At 39.6% G+C, this 24,698-nt stretch overlaps 1 protein-coding gene across 6 annotated transcripts in view; it reads right to left on the bottom strand.

The window, feature by feature from the left end:
- Positions 1–23,115, bottom strand: part of TEX26 (testis expressed 26) — a 76,345-nt gene extending 53,230 nt beyond the window's left edge. For 4 of the 6 annotated variants that reach the window (XR_008651327.2, XR_010115962.1, XR_008651326.2 and 1 more), the window contains exons 1-3: positions 22,983–23,115; positions 16,001–16,085; positions 2,597–2,762 (exon numbers count right to left, since the gene is read on the bottom strand). Coding sequence is in view for 1 of the 6 variants with exons in the window: in XM_055244586.2 (XP_055100561.2) it covers positions 2,597–2,762; positions 16,001–16,085; positions 22,983–23,043 (312 nt within the window). In the remaining 5 variants the exon portion in view is untranslated. Of the gene's footprint in view, positions 1–2,596; positions 2,763–16,000; positions 16,086–21,159; positions 21,257–22,982 lie in introns of all 6 variants that reach the window. The other 2 variants (XR_008651329.2, XR_008651330.2) reach the window with 2 other exon arrangements.
- Positions 23,116–24,698: the final 1,583 nt, after the last annotated feature.

Here is a 24,698-nt window from a genome sequence, read left to right as displayed (position 1 = left end):
CTGGAAAAACCAATACATAAAATTATAATTTATCTGTTGAAGAAGGCATTTGATGTGCAGAGGTCCCCACAGTCTGGATTTTGTTGATTGCATATGCATTTGTTGTTTAACAAGTTCCTCTGTCCCTTGTATTTCCTGCAAATTGGCAAGTGGATCCAGAGACTCAAATTCACTAAACTAGAAGTCAAGCTTGTCCAACCTGCGGCCCCACTCAGGACGGCTTTGAATGTGGCCCAACACAAATTCATAAACTTATTTAAAACATTATGAGATACTTTTGCGATTTCGTTTTTTAAAGCTCGTCAGCTATCATTAGTGTTAGTGTATTTCATGTGTGGCCCAAAGCAATTCTTCTTCTTCCAATGTGGCCCAGGGAAGCCAAAAGATTAGACATCCCTGAATAAACGGTGTTTCACAAGGCTATAGGAGGCAGATAATACATGGTTGTTTTTCTTGTGTAACGTTAGCAGTTGTTGATATTCAATGCCTAGATTAACAGGAGCTGCCATCTGGCATGTGAACACTCATTGGCTGAGAACACACAGGACAGTCTGCCACACTAGCTCTCATTGGTTGACAGCCTTCAATAGTACTTAGAGGAAGGGAAAATTATATGGTTGAGTGTTTGTGAATGTATAAATACAGTATAATATTGTATACATACAGTATAATATTGTAATCAACTCTTTTACATTAATTTTAAAATATAAAGGATGACCAAGCATAGTGTCTCACGGCTGTAATCCCAGGGCTTTGGAAGGCCAAGGTGAAAGGATTGCTTGAACTCACGAGTTTGAGACCAGCCTGGGAAACAGAGTGAGATTCCATCTCTACAAAAAATAAAAAATTAGCCAAGCATGGTGGCATGCACCTGTACTTTAAGCTACTCTGGAGGCTGAGGTGGGAGGATCACTTGAGTTCAAGAGTTCGAGGCTGTAGTGAACTCTGATTGATTGTGCCACTGCACTTCACCCTGGGCCACAAAGCAAGATCTTGTCTCTAATATATCTAATTATACATAATAATACATATGTTAGAGACATATTTATATATTAGATATAAGATATCTAATATATTAGATATATATTAGATATATTAAATATATAATTTATATCTAATATATAAATATGTCTCTAACACATATATTAAATATATAATTTAGATATATATATTTTTTAGAAACAGGAGTTTTATGTATATATCTCCAAGAGATATATACATACATATATATGTGTGTGTGTGTGTGTATATATGTATGGCTCTATAAATATCATCTCTCCCCCAAGAGCTCCAGACCTGTCTATTAAACTGCCTGTTGAACATATCTTCAACCAACATGTCTTCAACTAAAACTACATGTTCCCCCAGTGCCCTTCTCCACCCAACCTGGTCCTCCACCATGTTCCAGCTGAGTAAACAGAAGCTGCATACGCCAGCTGTCCAAGTCAGAAGTTGAACATTATACTTTCCTCTTCCTTATCCTTTGCATCCTTTTAGTCATCAAATCCTGTTCATTCTACCACCTCATCATCTATTGAATGCATCAAGGTGGCTCCATCCCAGGTGGTCTCATCCCATGTGGCAGTCAAGTAAATGAAACCCTTTACTACAACCAAGCATTGCCTTTTGTGATGGGAGAAGGGAATAGAAAGACAAGAAAACACACAGGGAGCATCAGTTATTTCCATCCAGGGGAGAAGGGACTTAGAGATGGCTTTCTTTGATGTGAGTCTTGAAGAAATATAGGAGTTCCCTTAGTGCACAGGATACGGGCATTCTAGGTAGAGGCAACAGAATGATTTTAAAAATGGAGGTTTGAGAGCATATGAAACACAAGGCTAAGCACAAGTACTTGTATGTGGCTGTTCATAGCTGCATGATTCACAATAGCCAAAAGGTGGAAACAATCCAAAGATGCATTAATGGATGCACGGACAGACAAATTGTAGTTTATCCATGGAAGAGAATATTATTCAACTGTGACAAAGAACTGGAAGTACTGATGTTTGCTACATGGATGCTACATGGGTAGTCTTCATAATAGTGCTTTTCCTGTCATCTTTCTAGTCAGATAATTTCTTAGATGATGAACCTTGAAAACATTATGCAAAGTGAAAAGAAGCCAGACACAAAAGGTCACCTATTATTGATTCCACATATAAAATATCCACAAAAGGTAATCCACAGAGGAAGAAAGCAGACGGTGGGGAGTGGAATCGGGGGTAATTGCTTAATGGGTATGAGGTCTCCTTCTAGGATGATGAAAATGGTTTGGAACAAAAATAGAGGTGATGGCTATCCAACAACATGTATGTACTAAATGCCAGTGAATTGTTCACTTTAAAAGGTTAATTTTATATTACGTAAATTTCACTTCAATTTTTAAAAAGTCCTTTTTTAAAAAAAACTCCAGAGGATAGAACATAAGTGGTTAGAAATAAATGTGAGAAGGTAGACAGGAAATAGTCTAAAAAGAACCATGTATCCTGTGACTGTAGAAGCTGAAAGATCTCTGTGACATATTTAAACTCTCATTCTTATGGGTTGTTGATACAGTACGGTATTAAATTCAACACATACGTAGATATTATCTTACTTCATTGAGATGAGATTTGTGGCTCTTGATTCCACTTGAAGTCTCAGTTTTGATCAAATCTTCTTTAGAGTGTGATTTCCAAGTATACTCATCACTATATTGTGTCTGATTGAGAATAGGATCAATAAGTGAATATGTATATCCTAATCTTCTGATACCATTTTGGCTATTAAAAAAACCAGCAGAAATTAGAGTTAGAGGTTAAATACCAAATCTCACAAAAGTACACATGTCAAATCATTTTACTCATTACATTTTTTAAAAAGATTGATTGGCATAAGAGTTGGTGCCAGAAATAATTTAATTTCAGGTTTTCCTTGAAGGAAAACAATGCTGTATTTTAGGATGGCTTTTAACAAACGTACAGATGCCTAAAATAAAATTTAAAAACATAACAATATGAAATTTATTTCATTAATTTTTTTAAAGAGCTGAACACTCTCTAGTACAAATGGCACTTCAGTGTAACCAAATAGCTGGTGAAGAAAAGCTTCTCCCTATAGAAATCTCCCATTTGATAAAGGGAAGAAATATAAGAATTGAAATATCACTAGATTCAAGCCCGTAATGAAATAATGAATCTAGGCAATGGCCAGCAATGTCCACTCACAGCTCCAAAAGAGGACCACCAGATGCTATGAGCTTCTGAGTGAATACATGCATCACCACTTATTAAATGTCTTTGCCAAAATGCAAAACTTGAATCAGATGAAGTCTTTAGAATGTTGGATTACAGGAAATACATGAAAAGAGAAATCATTTAAATGGCGTCATGGAGTTAAAAAAAAAAAAATCCCGGAACAATGATTCTGTTTCTTCAACAAAGAATTTGTCAGAAAATAAAAAAAAAAATGTTCTCTCTCTCTTTTTTTTTAAAGATTAAAACGAGGTAAGAGACGATAACCAAATGAAATGTGTGGACCTTTTTCGGATTCAATTTCAAACCACTGCCTTTTAAAAAAAAAGTTATGAGACAATTGAAGAGATTTGATTGTTGATTGGCTATTTGATATTAAGGAATTGGTTTTCTTATAGGTGAGATAATAGAATTGTTACATATTTTTAAAACATCCTTATCTTTTAGAGCTACATACAAAATATTTAGAATTGAAATGATACAATGCCTGGGATTTGCTTCCACATACTCCAGTGGGAAGGATTAGTGGAGGGTACAGATAACAGTATCTAATGAGTGATGATTGCTGTTGCTGGGTCATAGTGGGGGATTTGTTGTATGTTTCTTTGTGTATGTTTAAAATATTTCATTTTGACTTATTTTTTTTTTTAAAGGGGTGAAGAGATTCAGATTATCTCTGTAAGAAGCAAATATCTAGGAAGTTAGAAACAAACATCCAGATGATCATTCTATCGTCATTCGGAGTTTATAAACTGGAGAGTTTCCAAAGGGAGGGGACACAGCACGAATAGCTTTTATTTTTTTTTTATTTTTTATTTTTTTTTGAGACACAGTCTTGCTCTGTTGCCTAGGCTGGAGTGCAGTGGTACCATCATAGCTCACTGTAGCCTCAAACTGCTGGGCTCAATCTATCCTCCCACCTCAGCCTCCCAAGTAGTTAGGACTTACAGGCATGTACCATCATGCCCAGCTGATTTATTTTTTATTTTTATTTTTTGAGATGAGGTCTCACTATGTTGCTCAAGCTGGTCTTGAACCTCTAGCCTCAAGCGATCCTCCCATCTCAACCTCCCAAGTAGCTGGGACTACAGGCGCATGCTACAGGCTGGGATTATAGCCGTGAGCCACCACACTTAGCCACAAAAAGCTTTAAAAGAATCAATTTTCAGATCTCAATTTCTCAATATACTCTTTCCTAGAACATATCCACCCAAAAACAAACCTGCAAATGTATGTGGGTTCTTTCTTCCTATACCGCTTACCTGATTCTCCCTTCCCCATTTCACCATAGGCTGTTTCTATGGTGCATTGCCTCGAGGAATAAGCCTCCAACCCTAAGGGGGCCCCCCAGTGAAGGGAAACACGGTGGGAATGATTTCAGAGACACCTCCTTGTAATCCAGGTTCTGCTTGGAACCGCTTGCCTGGGCTTTTGGTTCTCAATATCACGTGTATTTCTACAGAGTGAAGGGTTCTGCTAGACCCAGGGTACTAGGTCTATGTGGGGAGGCTCTGAATTTAGGTAAGTCACAGAGCATGGCTGAGAGTAATGTCTGGTTTTCTATCTCCTAACAATTACAAAACGTTCACCTCTTTTTAGGGAGAGGCCTCTGAGAGAAGAGCAGAGGATGTAGAATGCTTAAAGTGACTCCTTTCCTCCCACATTTAAAGATAAGCATTTATCAGCTTATCTCTAGGACATGCAATTAGCTGGAAAGAAAAGCAGCTCTGAGGTGATGAAGCAGCACAGGTTGGTCATGCTGATTACTTTAAATATAACCAGAATCTTGCCCTTTTTTTTTTTTTTTTTTTTTTTAGACAGAGTCTCACTCTGTCACCCAGGGTGGAGCAACCTCCACTTCCCGGGTTCAAGCAATTCTCCTGTCTCAGCCTCCTGAGTAGCTGGGACAACAAGCGCATGCCACCACACTGGGCTAATTTTTTTATTTTTAGTAGAGACGGGGTTTCACCATATTGGTCAGGCTGGTCTCAAACTCCTGACCTCAGGTGACCCACCCGCCTTGGCCTCCCAAAATGTTGAGATTACAGGCATGAGCCACCATGCCCAGAATCTTTTCCGAGACAGCAAATTTTTAAAGATTCACTGGATAAAACTGATAAATAGGCATCTTGTATTGTTTTCAGGTTTTGTATTAATCATTCAATAAAGTATTTAAATTTTATTCTGAATCCAATCATGTTACAAAATATTTTCTCCAATACAGCCAATTTTCATTTTATTTTATGTTGTAAAATATTTAACAATAAATGAAATTATAGGCTGACCTGCCAGACCAATTTTAATTTTCACTATATGTAACTTTCTTTCATTGAATACTAGTAAATATTTGATTTGATGTCTGATGAAATTAATAAAATTGTTTCTGTTTTTATACATGATGGGTATTTAATCATTCCCAAAAGGAAAGCAGCAGAATTCTATATACATGAGAATATATTTAGGAAACATCATACTTTTTATTATACTCTTCACTTCTCAAACAACTTATACATTTAGCTACATATTTCATTGAATTATATCCAAAAATAATGCAATAAAATGTGTAGCTAAATATATAAGTTACTTGGATATAATTAATCATATCAGACCCAAATCTTTTAACACTTCTCTTGTCTACTTTTAATAGTCTTCTCTACAATACGCATTCCATAATTTATTTTTCAGTGGTTTTTATAATATTCTCAAAACATATATTAACATTTATTTGGATTGAAAGTATAGCTAGATTTTATTCTGACACGAAATAAACCTGATTTTACTTATTGATTTGAACAACAAGGACTGATTTTACCAACTAGGTAAAGATGGTATAAACTGTATAAGCTAAATGTTCAGCTCCAAGATTTTGATAAAAATATATTCAAAGTATGATAAAAGCCTTTTATCAAAAAAGTTTGTATTTTGGCTTAGGATTGACTTGGCAATGTGGGCTCTTTTTTGGTTCCATATGAACTTTAAAGTAGTTTTTTCCAATTCTGTGAAGAAAGTCAAAGCTGGAGGGATCATGCTACCTGACTTCAAACTATATTACAAGGCTACAGTAACCAAAACAGCATGGTACTGGTACCAAAACAGAGATATAGACCAATGGAACAGAACAGAGCCCTCAGAAATAATGCCACATATCTACAGCTATCTGATCTTTGACAAACCTGACCAAAACAAGCAATGGGGAAAGGATTCCCTATTTAATAAATGGTGCTGGGAAAACTGGCTAGCCATATGCAGAAAGCTGAAACTGGATCCCTTCCTTATGACTTATACAAAAATTAATTCAAGATGGATTAAAGACTTACATGTTAGACCTAAAACCATAAAAACCCTAGAAGAAAACCTAGGCAATACCATTCAGGACATAGGCATGGGCAAGGATTTCATGTCTAAAACACGAAAAGCAATGGCAACAAAAGCCAAAATTGACAAACGGGATTTAATTAAACTAAAGAGCTTCTGTACAGCAAAAGAAACCACCATCAGCGTGAACAGGCAACCTACAGAATGGGAGAAAATTTTTGCCATCTACTCATCTGACAAAGGGCTAATATCCAGAAACTACAATGAACTCAAACAAATTTACAAGAAAAAAACAAACAACCTCATCAAAAAGTGGATGAAGGATATGAACAGACTCTTCTCAAAAGAAGACATTTATGCAGCCAAAAAACACATGAAAAAATGCTCATCATCACTGGCCATCAGAGAAATGCAAATCAAAACCACAATGAGATACCATCTCACACCAGTCAGAATGGCGATCATTAAAAAGTCAGGAAACAACAGGTGCTGGAGAGGATGTGAAGAAATAGGAACACTTTTACACTGCTGGTGGGACTGTAAACTAGTTCAACCAATGTGGAAGTCGGTGTGGTGATTCCTCAGTGATCTAGAACTAGAAATACCATTTGACCCAGCCATCCCATTACTGGGTATCTACCCAAAGGATTATAAATCATGCTGCTATAAAGACACATGCACACGTATGTTTATTGCAGCACTATTCACAATAGCAAAGACTTGGAACCAACTCAAATATCCAACAATGATAGACTGGATTAAGAAAATGTGGCACATATACACCATGGAATACTATGCAGCCATAAAAAAGGATGAGTTCATGTCCTTTGTAGGCACATGGATGAAGCTGGAAAACATCATTCTCAGCAAACTATCGCAAGGACAAAAAACCAAACACTGCATGTTCTTACTCATAGGTGGGAATTGAACAATGAGAACACATGGACACAGGAAGGGGAACATCACACACCGGGGACTGTTGTGGGGTTGGGGGAGGGGGGAGGGATAGCATTGGGAGATATACCTAATGCTAAATGACGAGTTAATGGGTGCAGCACACCAACATGGCACACGTATACATATGTAGCAAACCTGCACATTGTGCACATGTACCCTAAAACTTAAAGTATAATAATTAAAAAAAAGTTTGTATTATAGAAATTTATTAAAATTGGTGTTTTCATTTTCCAAATCCTTTTTGAATATAGAAAATTAAACAAGTTGCCTCCAAGTGAAAGAGTAACAGGTGCAATTTAATAGTCATTTGTTAATACGTGCCTTTTCAGTATATTCTCAGAAACTGAGATAGGGAATAACTCAATGACTGGATGACAAATCATCTTATTAATAGCTTTCAATAAAATTTAAGGAGTACCGAACCAAGTTTTCAGCTGATCAGTCATTAAAAATCACATTGTGATTTTTGGGACACAATTCAGAAAGAGTTCAGAGTACTGAGTGACACTGCTATACTAAAACTCCTTTCATTTGCACCTACTTATTTTTATATATATATATATATATATATATATATACGAACAAGGTTTCTTAACATTAGAATCTATAAATTGAAAAAAGAGAGAAGCAGAAATAATTGATGCTGAGTGCAGTTTCATTCTAAAAGTAACAACACTCAAAACTAGATATATGAACTAATTGAAAACTAAACAGCCACATTTATCTCATTAAGATGCAGTTGCAAAAAAATTTTTTTTGTATTTCATAATTGTGAACATTTATAATGTATTTATTGCTTTGAGCAATTGTGTACTAAAATAATTCTGATAACTCAATACTTAGGGTCATATAACATGTTTAAAAATTAATTTCAATTAATATACTAAAATAGTTGCAAAGAAGTATAATAGCATGATCAATAAATTGCTTCCAAACATAAAATATATTACAGCAGGGAAAAATTCTATGGAGGAAGTGGAGTGGGAATGAGAGTTCAAGAAGAGAAAGAAATGAAATAAATGATCAAAGAAGGGCTTATTTGTGTGTTTATTTAAAAGATCATGGCAGGTATTAATTTGCTAAAGCATTCAGAGTATTCAATGGTTTTATTGAAAAGTTTTCTTTTAAAATGTCAATATGCAGGATGGGGAGGAAGTTTTATCTTTTGCAGCTATTTAAATTTATGTTGACATTTGATAAAGCCATCATACAAAGACTCTCTATAACCAAGGAACTTATAGAGTCTTCACCCCTGAAAGCACCAAGAGCCAAACTAGGCTGTAATAAACTGTAAACATTAAGGTCACATCCTTAAGGGGGAAAAAAGAAATTTTAAAAAATCAAATAAAAAATAAACTCAAGAATAATTAGAATAAATAGTCTACCCTAATGAGAAGGAACCAGAAAAATAATTCTCGCAATATGACAAAACAAGGTTCTATAACATCCCCAGAAGATCACAGTAGCTCTCCAGCAATGGATCTAAACTAAAATGAAATCTTTGAAGTATCAGATAAAGAATTCAAAAGGTTGATTATTAAGCTACTCAAAGAGATACCAAAAGAAGGTGAAAACCAACATAAAGAAATTAAGAAACAACTCAGGATATGAATAAAAAATTTTCTAAAGAAATAGATTAAAAAAATCAGCACTTCTAGAAATGAAAGACACATTTAGGGAATGATGAAATGCAGTGGAAAGTTTTAACAGACTAGGACAAGTAGAAGAAAGAATTTTAGAGCTAGAAGACAAGGCTTTTGAATTAACCCAGACAAAAATAAAGAAAAAAGAATAAAAAGAAATGAGTAAAGTCTCCCAGAAGTATGGGATTATGTAGAATGGCCAAATCTAAGAATAACTGGTGTTCTGAGGGAGAAAAGTAAGTAAAAAGTTTGGAAAAATTATTTGAGGGAATAATTGAGGAAAACATTCCTGAGCTTGCTACAAATTTAGATATCCAAATACAAGAAGCTCAAAGAACTCCTGGGAGATTCATCACAAAAAGGACTTCACCAACACCTATAGTCATCAGGCTATCTAAAGTCAATGTGAAGGAAATAATTCTGAGAGAAGTGAGACAAAAGCACCAGGTAACCTATTAAAAAGCAAAACAAAACAAAAAAACCTATCAGACTAACAGCAGACTTTTCAGTAGAAACCTTACAAACCAGAAGGGATTGGGGTCCTATCTTTAGCCTCCTAAAAGAGAATAACTCTCAACCTAGAATTTTTTTATCCAGAAAAACTAAGTTTTATAAACAAAGAAGAAATAAATTCATTTTCAGACAAACAAATGCTGAGGGAATTTGTCACTACCAGACCAGCCCTACAAGAAATGCTAAAAGGAGTTCTAAATCCTGAAACAAAAGGTCAATATACACCAGAATAGAACCTCTTGAAAGGGCCTATAAAACAATAACACAATGAAGAAAAGAAAGCATCTAGGGAGCAATTATCATGATGACTGGAACAGTACCTCACATCTCACTATGAGCACTGAACATAAATGGCCTAAATACGCCACTTAATAGATTGGCAGAATGGATTAAAAAAAATCCACAAACCATAAAATATCTGCTGTCTTCGAGAGACTGACCTAAAACATAAGGATTCATATAAACCCAAGGAAAAAGGGTGGAAAAAGTTATTCCATGCAAGTGGAAACCAAAAGCGAGCTGGAGTAGCTATTCTTATATCAGATAAAACAGACTTTAAAGCAACAACAGTAAAAAAAGACAAAGAAGGTCATTACATAATGATGAAAGGATTAATCCAACAAGAAGATATTACAATCCTAAATTTGTGTGCATCTAACACTGGATCTCCCAGATTCATAAAATATTTACTACTAGACCCAAGAAATGAGATAGACAGCAACACAATAATAGTGGGGGACTCCAACACTCCATTGACAGCACTAGACAGATCATTGAGACAGAAAGTCAACAAAGAAACAATGGACTTAAACTACACTCTAGAACAAATGGACCTAACAAATATTTACAAAAAATTCTACCCAAGAATTGCAGAATATACATTTTTCTCATCAGCACATGGGACATTCTCCAATATAGACCATACAATAGGCCACAAAACAAGTCTTAATAAATTTTAAACAATCAAAGTCATATCAGGTATCTTCTCAGATCACAGTGGAATGAAACAAAAAATCAACTCCAAAAGGAACTCTCAAAACTATACAAATACATGGAAATTAAACAATCTGCTCCTGCATGATTTTTGGGTTAACAACGAAATCAAGATGGAAATTAAAAAACCCTTTGAAATACATGATAATAGTGACACAAGTTATCAAAACTTCTGGGATACAGTAAAAGCAGTGCTAAGAGGAAAGTTTATAGCACTAAATGCCTACAGCAAAAAGTCTGAAGGATCACAAATTGACAACTTAATTTCATACTTCAAGGAACTAGAGAAACAAAAACAAACTAAACCCAAAGCTAGTACAAGAAAAGAAATAAGATCAGAGCACAACAAAATGAAATTAAACAAACAAACAAAAAATCAATGAAACAAAAAGTTTGTTCTTTGAAAAGGTAAAATTGAGACCATAAACTAGATTAACCAAGAGAAGAAGAGAGAATATTCAAATAAACTCAATTTGAAATAGAACTAGAGACATTTCAACTGACACCACAGAATTATGAAAGATCATTCAACACTACTACAAGCACCTCAATGCACTCAAAGTAGAAAATCCAGAGGAAATGAATACATTCTTGGAAACATACAAGCCTCCTAGATTAAATCAGGAAGAAATAGAAACCCTGAGCAGACCAATAACACGCAGTAAGATTGAGTCAGTAATAAAAAAACTGTCGGCTTCAAAAAAAGCCAGGGCCAGATGGATTCACAGCTGAATTCTACCAGACGTTCAAAGAAGAATTGGTGCCAATCCTACTGAAACTATTCCAAAAGATTGAGAAAGAGGGAATCCTCTCCGACTCATTTTATGAAGCCAGTATTACTGATACCCAAAACCAGGAATACTGGTCTGTAGAAAACTACAGACCAATATCCCTGATGAACATTGATGCAAAAATCCTCCACAAAATACTAACTGAATTCAATAGCACATCAAAAAGATAATATGCAATAATCAAGTGGGTTTCTTCCCAGGGATGCAGGCATGCTTTAACATATACAAGTCAATAAATATGATATATCACATAAATGGAATCAAAAAACAAAAATCATATGATCATTTCAATAGATGCAGAAAAAGCATTCAATAAAATCCAGCATCCCTTTATGATAAAAACCTTCAACAAACTAGGCATCTAAGGAATATAACTCAAAAAAATAAGAGCCGTCTATGACAAAAATACAGTTTTCATTACGCCAAATGAGGAAAATTTGAAAGCATTTCCTCTGAGGCCTGGAACAAGAAAAGGATGCCCACTTTCACCACTTCTATTCAACATAGTACTGGAAGTCCTAGCCAGATCAATCAAGCAAGAGAAAGAAATAAAGTGTATCCACGTTTGAAAAGAGAAAGTAAAATATTGCAGTTTGCTGATGATATATGATCATATACCTAGAGTTTGGATAAATGAATTCAATAAAGTCTCAAGTTACAAAATCAGTGTACACAAATCAGTAGCACTGCTATATACAACAATGACCAAGCTAAGAATCAAATCAATAACTCAATCCATTGTACAACAGCTGCAAAAAATAAAATACCCAGGAATATACTTAACCAAGGAGGAGGTGAAATATCTCTACAAGGAGAACTACAAAACACTAGTGAAAGAAATCATAGGTGACACAAACAAATGGAAACACATCCCATGGATGTGTTTCTTGGATCAGAAGAATCAATATCATGAAAATGACTATACTGCTCAAAGCAATCTACAGAGTCAGTGCAATTCTTATCAAAATACCATCATTTTTCACAGAATTAGAAAAAAAAATCCTAAAATTCATACGGAACCAAAAGAGAGCCCAAATAGCCAAAACAATCCTAAGTAAAATGAATAAATTTGAAGGCATCACATTACTAGACCTCAAATTATACTACAAGGCTGTAGTTACCAAAAGAGCATGGTACTGGTTTAAAAAAAAAAGTAGGCACATTGACCAATGGAACAGAATAGAGAACTCAGAAATAAACTTATAACCAAGTGATCTTTGACAAAGCATACAAAAACATAAATTTGGGAAAGGACACCATAATTAATAAATGGTGCTGGGAAAATTGGCTAGCATTTCTCACCTTATAAAAATCAACTCAAGATGGATAAAAGACTTAAATATAAGACTGGAAACCATAAAAATTCTAGGAGATAACCTAGGAAAAACTCTTCTGGACATTGGCCTAGGCAAATAATTCATGATTAAGACCCCAAAAGCAAATGCAACAAAAATAAATAAATAAATAAATGGGACCTAATTTAACTAAAGAGCTTTTTTGTACAGCAAAAAGAATAATTAGAATAATCAGATAACCCACATAATGGGAGAAAAATATTTGCAAACCATGCAGCTAACAAAGGACTAACATCCCAAATCTACAAGGAACTCAAAGAAATCACCAAGAAAAAAAATTCCATCAAAATGTTGGTAAATGACATGAACAGACATGTCTCAGAAGAAGGTATGCAAATGGCCAAAAACATACGAAAAAAAAAAAATGCTCAACATCGCTAATCATCAGGGAAACACGAACGAAAACTGCAATGAGATACCACTCTGCTCCTGCAAAAAGGGTAATTGAATTTAATTATTAAAAAGTCAAAAAAAAATAGATGCTGGCAACCATGTGGTGAAAAGGGAACACTTACACAATGATGGTGGGAATGTAAATTAGTACAACCTCTATGGAAAACAGTATGAAGATTTTTTAAGGAACTAACAGTAGATCTATTGTTTGATCCAGCAATCCCACTACTAGGTATCTACCCAAAGGAAAAAGAGTCATTTTATTAAAAAGACAACTGTACATGTATGTTTATCACAGCACAATTCACAATTTTAAAGATATAAAACCAACCTAAGTGCCCACTGATTAGTGAGTGGATTAAAAAAATGTGGTACATATATACACCATGGAATATTACACAGCCATAAAAAAGAATGAAATAATGTCTTTTGCAGCAACTTGGATGGAGCTGGAGGCCATTATTCTAAGTGAAGTAACTCAGGAATGGAAAACCAAATACCATATGTTCTCACTGATAAGTGGGAACTAAGCTATAGGTACCCAAATGCATACAGAATGACATAATGGACTATGGAGACTCAGAAGAAGGGAGGGAGGTGGAAGTGGGTGAGGAATAAAAAATTACCTATTGGGTACAATGTGCACTACTTGAGTGATGGGTACCCTAAAAACTCAGACTTCACCATTATGCAATGCATCCATGTAACCAAAAACCACTTGTACCACAAAAGCTATTGAAATAAAAAAGTTAAAACTTTGATACTGAAAACTTTTGTGAGAACTTTATAAATACATAAATTCAAACATCACTGACCTAGACTCCCTAAGTTATCTGTTTTTGGCTTTCATCCTAAACATTTCTTCTTCAGGCAACTGTTATATAGCTGGCACTTTCATTACAGTCAGATGATAAAATTTCCCAGTTACAGGACTCACTGGGATAGCTAGTAACTCAGAAATCTGGAATCTTGAAGCCTTGTACTTTTTGGAAATCTATCACATACTATGGTGGGAAAAATGAATGAAAATGACTAACTTCTTTGTGTTAGTCACTGTCCTAGTGCTTTGTGTCCTCAGAACAGCCACTTCAGGCAGGTATCATTGTTCCCATTTCACTAATGACAAAACTGAGCCCCAGATGGCTTGTTACTTGCGCAAGGTAGCAGAGATAATACGGATAAGAGTAGGGGGCTGAGAATAGAAGCCATTTCTGCCTAACTCCATAGCCATGGTCTTACCAGTACCCTACTCCACTTCTCAATATCTTGAACTTTTAAGGTGAAATTTTTTTTTTTTTTTTTTTTTTAAGACAGAGTCTCGCTCTGTCACACAGGCTGGAGTGCAGTGGTGTGATCTTGGCTCACTGCAACCTCCACCTCCGGGGTTAAAGCAATTCTCATGCCTCCGCCTCCCAAGTGGCTGGGATTACAAGTGCCCACCACCAAGCCCCGCGAATTTTTGTATTTTAGGTAGAGATGGGGTTTCACCATGTTGGCCAGGCTTAAGGTGAAAAGATTCTCACTGGACACAATTCACAGAATGAAGATAATTGAAGGCTCTCTATGCTGATTTCATACCTACCAGTGACACCGTAAAAGATGATGGGGCAGCCAGGCGCGGTGGCTCACGCCTGTAATCCCAACACTTTGGGAGGCCGAGGCAGGCGGATCACGAGGTCAGGAGATTGAGACCATCCTGGCTAACACAGTGAAACCCTGTCTGTACTAAAAAATACAAAAAATTAGCCAGGCGTGGTGGCTGGCGCCTGTAGTCCCACCTACTCGGGAGGCTGAGGCAGGAGAATGGCGTGAACCCAGAAGGCAGAGCTTGCAGTGAGCCGAGATGGCGCCACTGCACTCCAACCTGGGCAACAGAGCGAGACTCCATCTCAAAATAAAAAAAAAAAAAGATGATGGAGTTCCCATAATCCCACTCTCACTCACCTACTGATGAACTTAGAAGCTTAGAAAGGCAGCTGAGGACTGTAATCCCAGCACTTTGCAGGGGTGAGGCAGGTGGATCACGAGGTCAGGAGATCGAGACCATCCTGGTTAACACGGTGAAACCCCATCTCTACTAAATATACAAAAAATTAGCCCGGCGTGGTGGTGGATGCCTGTAATCCCAGCTACTTGGGAGGCTGAGGCAGGAGAATGGCGTGAACCCAGCTGGCGGAGCTTGCAGTGAGCTGAGATCAAGCCACTGCACTCCAGCCTGAGCAACAGAGCGAGACTCCATCTCAAAAATTAAAAAAATAAAAAAAAAGGCAGCTGATGTTTATAAACTCCCACTACTCTCAGCTAGGTTGAATTGGAGGAGAAGCTGAAGCCAATATTGCAGTATCTGGAGGAGTGGAGATAAGAATAGGGGGACAGTGGCCTTCTTCCAGCTTCCAAGACTAGTCTTGGTAATGCTATGATAACAAGTATTTATTCATCCATTCATCTATTCACTCAATTGTCATTGCCTGCCTACTATATATTAGGGAATGGATTCAAGTCACATGAATGTTTAGGTAGCACAACCTTATTAACCTATATATTGGGTCTGCTGTAAACCACAATACACAGGAACTATGAAAAATTGGTAGCCATTTTCTCGGTTTCCCTATAGGAGGTTTGGATACTGTTTGAGGGGAAGGGGTATCACTGATGCTTGGAGCAGAGGTATGCACACAGTAGCCCGTACCCAAGAGCATTTCTACGAGGCTTCTCTAATTCCTATCTGTGTGTTTGGATTCTGAGTCATAAAAGACAAGTCAACAAATTAAAACATGTATATCAATCCAACTCAAATAATGATCTACCGAATTAAGGCAGGCACTGCTCCTGTTTTAGGCGTGAATGCAGTCCTCATAGTGGTAGCATACGAATCCCAGCTGGGGTCACCTGCTAATAGTACAATAAAGCAGTTTTAAATATGGCAAACCAGAATATTTTGATGAAATGTTTTAACAATTAAGATAATTTTGCAAGAGAAGAAAACATTTTGGATAATTTATCTTTAGCGTCTAAGGAATAAAGGCCAAAACGCAACCTCTAATAGGAAGGAGGGAAACCTCGACTTATCTGTGTTTCACCCCAAAATAAAAGATAGTTCTACTGTTTCTCCTGAGCATTCATGCATGCTATTTTAAAGAATTAAAGACAGACATAAAAGTATAAAGAGGAAAGTAATTCATCTGGAATTCTATCATCTTAAGAGACCTACTATGATGTTTTAGTCACCAACTTTACATGCATCATATTAGATGTACCTATAGACACCCAGAATGACTTTACACACACGGGATCATATCACACACATCAAATTTTATAATGGACACGTCCTTACTTCTTCCTTTCCCTGCCATTGCCACTCTCCTTCCTATCCCTCCTCCCGGGCAGCGCATGTTAACAATTGTGCCTGTTTCTTTGCATACATGTGGAGGTAGTCACATGCTGATTTACACATAGACATGTCGGGTTTCAGTTATCAACATTTTGTTCCACAAAAGTGGGCTCATATGACACAAAGTGTCTTTTTCTTATATCTGTCACTAACGGTGTCTGATAGAAAACTCCTCCAAGTCATCTGGTGTAGTTCTAATTCATGTCTTGTAATGGTTGTGCAAAATTCTGTGGTGTAGATGCTATTTAAAGCTATGAGAATGGGGAGATCAATGAAGGAGGGAGTAGACTTGGAGCAGAAGTTCCAAGGCTGAGATCTGGAACACTCCAATGTCAAGAATTTGGAGAGAGAAGGAGGAGCCAGTAAAGGGGCTGAAAAGAACTGTTAGCGAGGTGAAGAAACCAGGAGCCAGTGGCATCCTGAAAGTCAAAGAAAGTGTCACAGAGAAGGGAGTTAAATACTGCTGATGGTTCCAGGAGGATGCCAGCTGAGAATTTACCATTGGTAGTGCTATTGTTTGAATGTGTCCCCCAAATGTTGTGTATTGGGAACTTAATCTCCAAGTGTATATGTTGATAGCATTTGGAGGTGGGGCCTTTGAGAGGTAATTAAGATTAGATAAGGTAATCAGAGAGGGGTCCCCATGATGGGACTGGTAGCTTTATAAAAAGAGGATGAGAGACCTGGGCTAGCACATTCTCGCCCTGTCACCATGCAATGCCCTCCACCATGTTACAATGCAGCTAATAGGCCCTCACCCAATCCCAGTGCCACGCTCTTGGACTTTTCATCCTCTAGGACCATTAGCTAAAGTAGTATTCTTTTACTTATAAATTACCCAGTATGTAGTATTCTGTTATAGCAACAGAAAATGGACTAAGACAGGTAGATACCAGCAACAACACCGTTCATTTGCCCCAAACTCCCACTGTCAACAAGGTACCACCAAATTTCTCAGTAATATACATTTTAAATTTAAAATTCAGTCATTCTCTCACTCTTCATATCTGGGTAATTACCTGCTGCTTTTTATATGTCATGAGAACCTGGGTTGAACATGTCTACTTTTTGAATACACAGTGTTCTCTAGGATCTATCACTTCATCCCTAGAATACTGTAGCCACCTCATTGCCTGTATTTGTTCCCCTTCATGTGTCCTATTACAATTGCTATTAAGTATTTTTCTTCAATTTCCCAATATTTTTAAAAGCTATATGCTACTGCTTAGTAAAGGGAGCTCTGGCCAAATATTTATGGCTCCTATTATCTGTGAACCTCTTAATGTTCATCTCCTCATCTATCCCAATCAAATCTTGTTTATAATTTAACAGACTCTCATTTCCAATCAGGATCTGATCATCTGAAACTATCACCTGTGCCCTTAACCCTGGCTGAAGTTCTACCTCCATTTAAAAGCCCCTTAGTCAGATAACTGAAGCCTTAGCCCCTTGTATTCCCCACTCTAACTGTGCTTCTATGCACTCCTAGCGTCTGTACTCTAATCCTGCTCTACAAGAAATGACGTCATTCTCCAATATTCCTTCTTTAGTGGGCATCAATTTATGCTTGAAAGCATTTATCCCAATAGCAGAATTCTATGTTCTTTGTTAAAAGAATTACAAGTGTGAACAAGTAAAAGGGAAGAAATTGTGAGGCATGCCACTCATAAAAGAAGCCTTCTCTTACCTGATTTGAACTTCTGCATTGGACTTTTGGAAGGATCAGCAAGGATATTCTGCACAAAAGCCACACATAACTTTTCCCTCCTTTTTCTAAGGCAAACAACTCTAACAGTCCAGATCACATTTCTATTAGGCTCAGATATGCCTCAAAAAGCCTGGCAGAACAGCACTCCAGGCAGCACCTCCCAATCAATCATGTGGGCAAGCACAACACGCCTCTCTGTGTTCCTGTCTAGGGTCCCATCCCTTCTGAAGATAGTTTGGCAGCTGGAGTCACCAATTGCCAGGTGCCCGGATCAGGAGTCTGACGGACAAGAGCAGCATGCCTTACTGCTTTCAGGAACCGAGGCCATGAGAGCCTCCCTCTTCCATTGTTACCTTTGTACAGATCAGGCATTCCCTCCACTCCCTAATCCTAACCTGCTTGGATGCACACTTGATCTTTGGTACATCTTCCTTTAATTTCATGTTAATGATTTCCCTTACTACAACCCTTTTTGTAAGGGCTGTATTTCCATGCTTTTTACCTCTATTGACAAAGCTTCTGAAAGTACAGTATGCTATTGGAATTAATTTTCTTCATTAACAGAAATGTTCATTGAGAAATCTGTAATCACAATATTCTGAAAATCTGTTTCTAGTATGTTCTCTGCATGTCACTACTTTCTCCTCAGTGTTTCAATGTCCTTTTCTGTAGCTCATATCCATCTTTCCTGTGATTATGTCTTCCTAATTCTTTCTTCTCTCATTTTCTGTTCCTCCTGCAAACAAGTCCCCAAGCCCTCCCATGGACCAAGCCCTGTGGAGCACTGGGACACAGAGTCTTAACCTGGCCTTGGAGAACTCACAGGCCAAGAGATGAGCTATATATCCTATGAGCACAAGTTTAATGTGGTGCTGATGTCCTATGTGTCATAGGGAACATGAAGAGGGTGCAATTCTTTTTGCTTGGATGAGAAGATGGGGCAGCAAGGGCAGGCCCAGGGGTCATCATAGCATAGGTGGCATCTGAGCTGTGATTTAATTTAGTAGATGTTTGAAAGAGAAACACAGGACATGAAGTAAAGCAATTTACAGAGGAAGTAGCAGGAGATATGAGAGTCTGAGATAAGGCACAACAAATAGCTCCATGTGAATGGAGCAAAGGGAAAGATGGCTAATGACAGGTCAGCAAAGCATCCTAAAGCCTCATTCTGCTAACCTTGACCACCCACTGGATGTGTTAGCCATTAGGAAAATATAAAGCTTTAAAAATATTATAAAATAGTAACATGTATATTCTATTATACTTTACAAAATATTTTCACATATATTATTTTATTCCTTCACTTTGTTTTGAGGATTCAAGGTATTGATAAATATAAGTTGCTTGTAGTGTGCCACATGTTGACACTACAAAAAAGATATGTCCATGTCCTAATCCTCAAAACCTGTGAATCTGACCTTATTGGGAAAAGGGGTCTTTGCGCATGCAATTAAAGATCTCGAGATTAGGAAATCATCCTGGATTATCCTCGTGTACCCTAAATGCAATTACAAGTGTGCTTATAAGACAGAGACAGAGACCTGGAGTGATGAGGCCACAAGCTAACATTACAGGATCTCTGGGGTGTTGATTTTTCTGGCTGGAAAACTCTGTGGCTACAGTGCCTTTGCCAGAGTTTTTGTCCCACATTGAGGTACACAGACAAGTGAAGAGTGAAGAAGAGTTTTAGTGTTAGAACAGCTCAGAGGAGTGGGTAGCTTCTCTCTGTAGGCAGGTCATCCGGTCAAGTGTTCAACTGTCAGTAGAGAGGAGGCCCTGGAGAGCGTAGCTCCTCTCCATAGGCAAGTCATTCGGAGATCTCTGCAGCTCTCTGAAGCTCTCAGCAGAGAGCGTAGCTCCTCTCTGTTGGCAGTCGAGAGGGTACTCCTTCCTTTCTGCAGCTAGTTGCCCCATCATCTCCAGCTATCAGCAGAGAGCATACTCCTCTACAGCTGAGGGTTCCCTTGTCTCTCCCTGCCCTCTTCATTCTCTGGCTGTCCTCTTCCCTGCTCTGGCTGAGCCCAGGGTTTTTATGGACTTCAGAGGGAATGAAGTGCATGCTGATTGGTCCATGGGTGGCCATGGGCAGGCTGCAGGAGGCAGCATGAGTCCCCACTCAGGTTCCTGACTGGCAGCCTGGTCTCCAGATTTCAGGCCCTCCCTGGTCGGAGGTTGGGGCCTTACTGGGGACCCCAGCCCCTTCCACCCAGGACTCTGTCTGCCTTCTGCTGCCATTCACAGCCCTGGGGCTTGGCCCCAACCCCACTGTGAAATCAGAGCCAGCGGAGAGAGGCCAGGCAGTGGGAGCAGATACTCTTGAGCCTGCAGGGATGGGGGTGGGGTATTGCCTGGCAATGGGAGCAGATACGCCTGAGCCTGCAGGGATGGATGGGTGAAGGGTGTCCTTGCTGGGGGGTCCAAGGGTGCAGGCTGCAGAGATGCCCAGGTCCCGTGCCTGGGAGGGCAGCCGCAGCTGCACCAGGGAGCTCCCGCCCCACCAACTTGCAAGAGGCAAAGCTCTGCTTGTCCCTGGCTCCTGCCTGCTTCATGGAGTGAAAGGCCCAGGTCTGCAGCTGTGGGTTCCACAGGGAGGCTCAGAGGCACAGGGAGGTTCAGACCCACAGCCGCAGTTTGGGTGGCTGTAGCCTCACCCAGGATGACAGGGCTCCTGCCTGCTCCATAGAGCAGGAGGCCTGGGTCTACAGCTGTGGCTTAGGCAGCTGTAGCGGCACAGGGAGCTCCCATCCCAACTCAGAAGGGGCAGCTCCCACAGGCCCCATAGAGTGTTGCAGCCCCAGCTGTGCTTCCCCGCTGCAGCCAGCGTGATGGCAGCAGCCGCTGCCATCACTAGCAGTGCCGATGGCTACCTGAAGCTGGAAGAGGCAAGGACCACTTCTCCCCTAGGGCCTGTAGAGGGAGTGCAGACTTGTCCAGACCTTGATTTCAGGCTCTTGACCTTCAGAGCTGTGAGCAAATAAATTTTTGTTGTTTGAATCCACCAGTCTGTGGGAACATATAGCAGCCACAGGAAGCTAATACAGCACCTGAGAGCCCCATCTGTAGTAATTATTCAGTAGCAGTTAGTCATCAGTCACCATCAACCTCATCCTATTTTGGACCAAAGCTGGGCAGTGGTGACACATCAAGCCTACCTTTTGGAAGGTGACTCTCCCAGCAGTGGGGGATGAAGTGGCACAGAGTAGCCATTAGAGGCCCAAGCCTGGAGGTAAAGGGGTGAATTCACCCAGGGGAAAAAGAGCTTTGGAGGCAGAATCAAAGAGACCTGGTGATCAAACTACAGTCTCAAGGAAGCTGCCTTCCCTTCTAAATTGAGCAGCTAGGACCGTCTTAACTGGACTCTCAAAGTCTGGAAGGTTTGAGGAGGACAAGGAGTGTGATTTTGCACATGTCAAGTTGGAGGCCCTGCTGTGGCACCCACAGGGAACTGTCTGGTAGACAGATATTCTGGTCTGAAAAATTAGGAGGAAAGTCCAAGTCAGAAATAAAGGTTAGAGAGTTGTTGGCACCTTTAGGCAGCACCTGAAGCCCTGTGGCAGGATATGGTCACAAAGAGAAGGTAAGCCTCGAAGGATCAATCTTGGGGCTCCAACAGTTCCCAGATGAGAAGGGGACGAAATGGGGAGACAGTGGGAAAACAGGGTGGTTAGAAAGGGAAGAGAAGCGTCCAAAGGGGTGCTGTCAGGATGCTAGGAGAATCCTTCCTCCTCTGTCTCTCCTGTTTGCCTTCCCATCATATAGAAACTGAGTGTATTAGATATTTTCTGCACTAATTAAGTATTTTCATTTTCCATTCTTAATTTACAAGGGAATGAATTGGAATGAAAATATGCATTTCATTCATTCTTTTGCGAGCACAGTTCTAGGGAATTTGTACTTGAACAATCCTTCACTCCTCCATAGCCACTGTGGAATCACAATTACCCAGCTATACAGCAGCAATGGGCAATTATTGCCACAAGAGACCGTGATAGAGCTGACTACACGGTAATCATGCCACTAGCGTCACAGCTACAGTGGCTCTCCCTCCACAGACCCAGAAGGCTGAACTGGTGAACCTGCTGCGTCTGTGGGCAGAATTAGGATGAAAAGCACTACCTCTGTGAATACAAAATCTCTGTGGAAGAAAAATCAATTCGGGTTAGAGGCGGCAGCTGAAGGCCATGGCTCCCAGCCTGTGCGACAGCCCAGGGAGGGCCCCTGCCTCTGCAGACACCGCTGGGACTGCATTCAGCAGCCAACCCCTCCCCAACTTTCCTTGCTGTTTCCTAGACCCTGTGTGGGGATCGGGACTCATGCAGGACCTGTTCTCTTCAGGGCTTCCGGGACTTCTCTTTCTTCTTTGCCTTTGGCCCTGCTTTCCTTGGAAAATCACCGGTTCTTCCTTTTTTCCTGTCCTCTCTCAGCCAGGCATTTCCTTGAGTGTTTAAAACTTAACCCTGCGCGTTTTAGGGAGCGGGGACTTGGCAAAGGGTATGCGAAGGACTGAAAAGGGGCAGCGTCATGAATGCCCTGTCATTCTCTCTGACTCCCCTTCTTTTCCTCAGTTGAGCGTACTCCTAAGAGCGATGCCACACCCTTAAAGACCTAAGGCCCCTTTTTCTCAACAGGACCCTTTTCCCGGGAAAGACCCCAGCCCCGCCCCGCAGACCGGCAGAGTCTGCTGTCTTACTTGGCTGGAGATTGTGGCGGCAGAGAGAGGGATCCGGAGCCCTGGGCCCAGGCTGTTCCATTCTGCCCCAGGAGGCGGCCGCGGGGCCCCGGCTCCAGCTATCTCAGCGCTGCGGGAGCCGCGGGCTGCTTTGTGACGTGTCGCCATGGAGACAAGGGTCGGGTTCCAGGGAGTTCTGCCCCTGCCAACGGGTGCTGGCCACGCAGGAGGCTTAACCTGGCCGGCGCGGGAATGGGGTGCAGAGAGCAAAGAAATGTGGCTTTGATCCTACGGATGCCTTACTTTTACATTATTTGTACAGTTCTTGCAGTGAGCTTTCCGGACCGCTGTCTTGTATGTTTCCTAAGAAAAGCAAAAAGGGAAGAGATTGAAGAGAAAGTAGATTTTCTACTACGAACTTTCATCCATTAGCTTTCAGCTTAAGCAAATGTGTGCAAAGTTGTCATGGATCTTTGCAGTCAATAAAAACCAAGCAAGAAGACTGAATCCCAAGTCGTCTGGTATAAATGGAAGCAGTTTCTGTGATAGTTCCACGTGGTCAGAAGGGTTATCCTGGCTCAGGAGAAGGGGCAGAAGGGGAAATGCACGCGTGGAAACAGGAGTGGGCAGGGAGGATGTGACACTGTCCTCCTCACCGGGCCACGTTCCTGGCACCAACCATAGCGTTTGTGAGTGTCAATTGAATTGTTCTTGTACTGTCATAGAGGAAACTGTGTCTTTTATCCCCTTGTAAGAGTTTTCACTGATGAAGGGGGTCTTTTATCTTCATGTCTTGGAAACTACTGAAACTGTTTCAAAGAGTCAAAGACACCAGTAACTAAGAGAAATTCTTGTTTTCAGGGGCAGATAAGAAAAGAAACAATTTACTGAAACTCCCTCTGCTTATAACAAAACTGACTGAAATCAGCTGGAATCAATATGGCCAAATGGAGTTTGCACACAGCAAGCTTGCTGATGTCACAGCCTGAATTTCTACCGCATGTTTCATACTAACTCCCTCCAAATTTGCACATGGGACCTATGAGGAAGCATGAAGAGAGAACCATCCATGCCTGAAGACTTCCCAGATGTTCCCTTTGCTTCCACCAATTACCTGCTAACCCCAGGATCCAACCCTAAACCTTTTGTAATAAAACTACTGCCTTAAAGCCAGTCCAAGAAGACAGATTTGAACTGGACTCCTGTTTCCTCAGAAGTTGACTTGCAATGTGAAGCTTTTCTTTTCTCAAAAACTTGGTGTCATAGTGTTGGCTTCTAGTGCAGTGAGCCCCTTTTGCTGGATAACACTACTTGGTAATTTGACATACTAGGCGGTTAGTAACTACTGACTGCCTCCAGGTTACAACACAGTTATTACCCACTTGGGTGAAAAGAGAAGACAGGAAATACATATCGGAGTCAGCTGGCAACCTGTTTACAAAGCAATTTACAACAGTTCCTATTCTTAAGGGGTTATTCTAATATAAGACCTCAGAGAAATAGTGCAGTGTGACAAAGGAGGAATTTATCAAAGGAGACAGAAAAAGCATGAAGGTAAGGATCCCAAATATATGTGCAAGGAATGTCTTTAAAATGAAGAGCTAAACTAGAATTTTCTGAAGGTAGAGTTCTATCCATATAATGGAATGAATACAACACATTATAAACGCTCATGTTTTGAAGCAATGGAGGGTGGAACACATTAGAAGGCATAGATGTTATTAAAAGGAATGAGTC

The sequence above is a fragment of the Symphalangus syndactylus genome, chromosome 15, assembly GCF_028878055.3.
Source record: "Symphalangus syndactylus isolate Jambi chromosome 15, NHGRI_mSymSyn1-v2.1_pri, whole genome shotgun sequence".
NCBI classification, from domain to species: Eukaryota; Metazoa; Chordata; class Mammalia; order Primates; family Hylobatidae; genus Symphalangus; species Symphalangus syndactylus.
The sequence above is the reverse complement of the archived record's forward strand: the minus strand, read 5'-3'. Positions and strand labels throughout refer to the sequence as shown.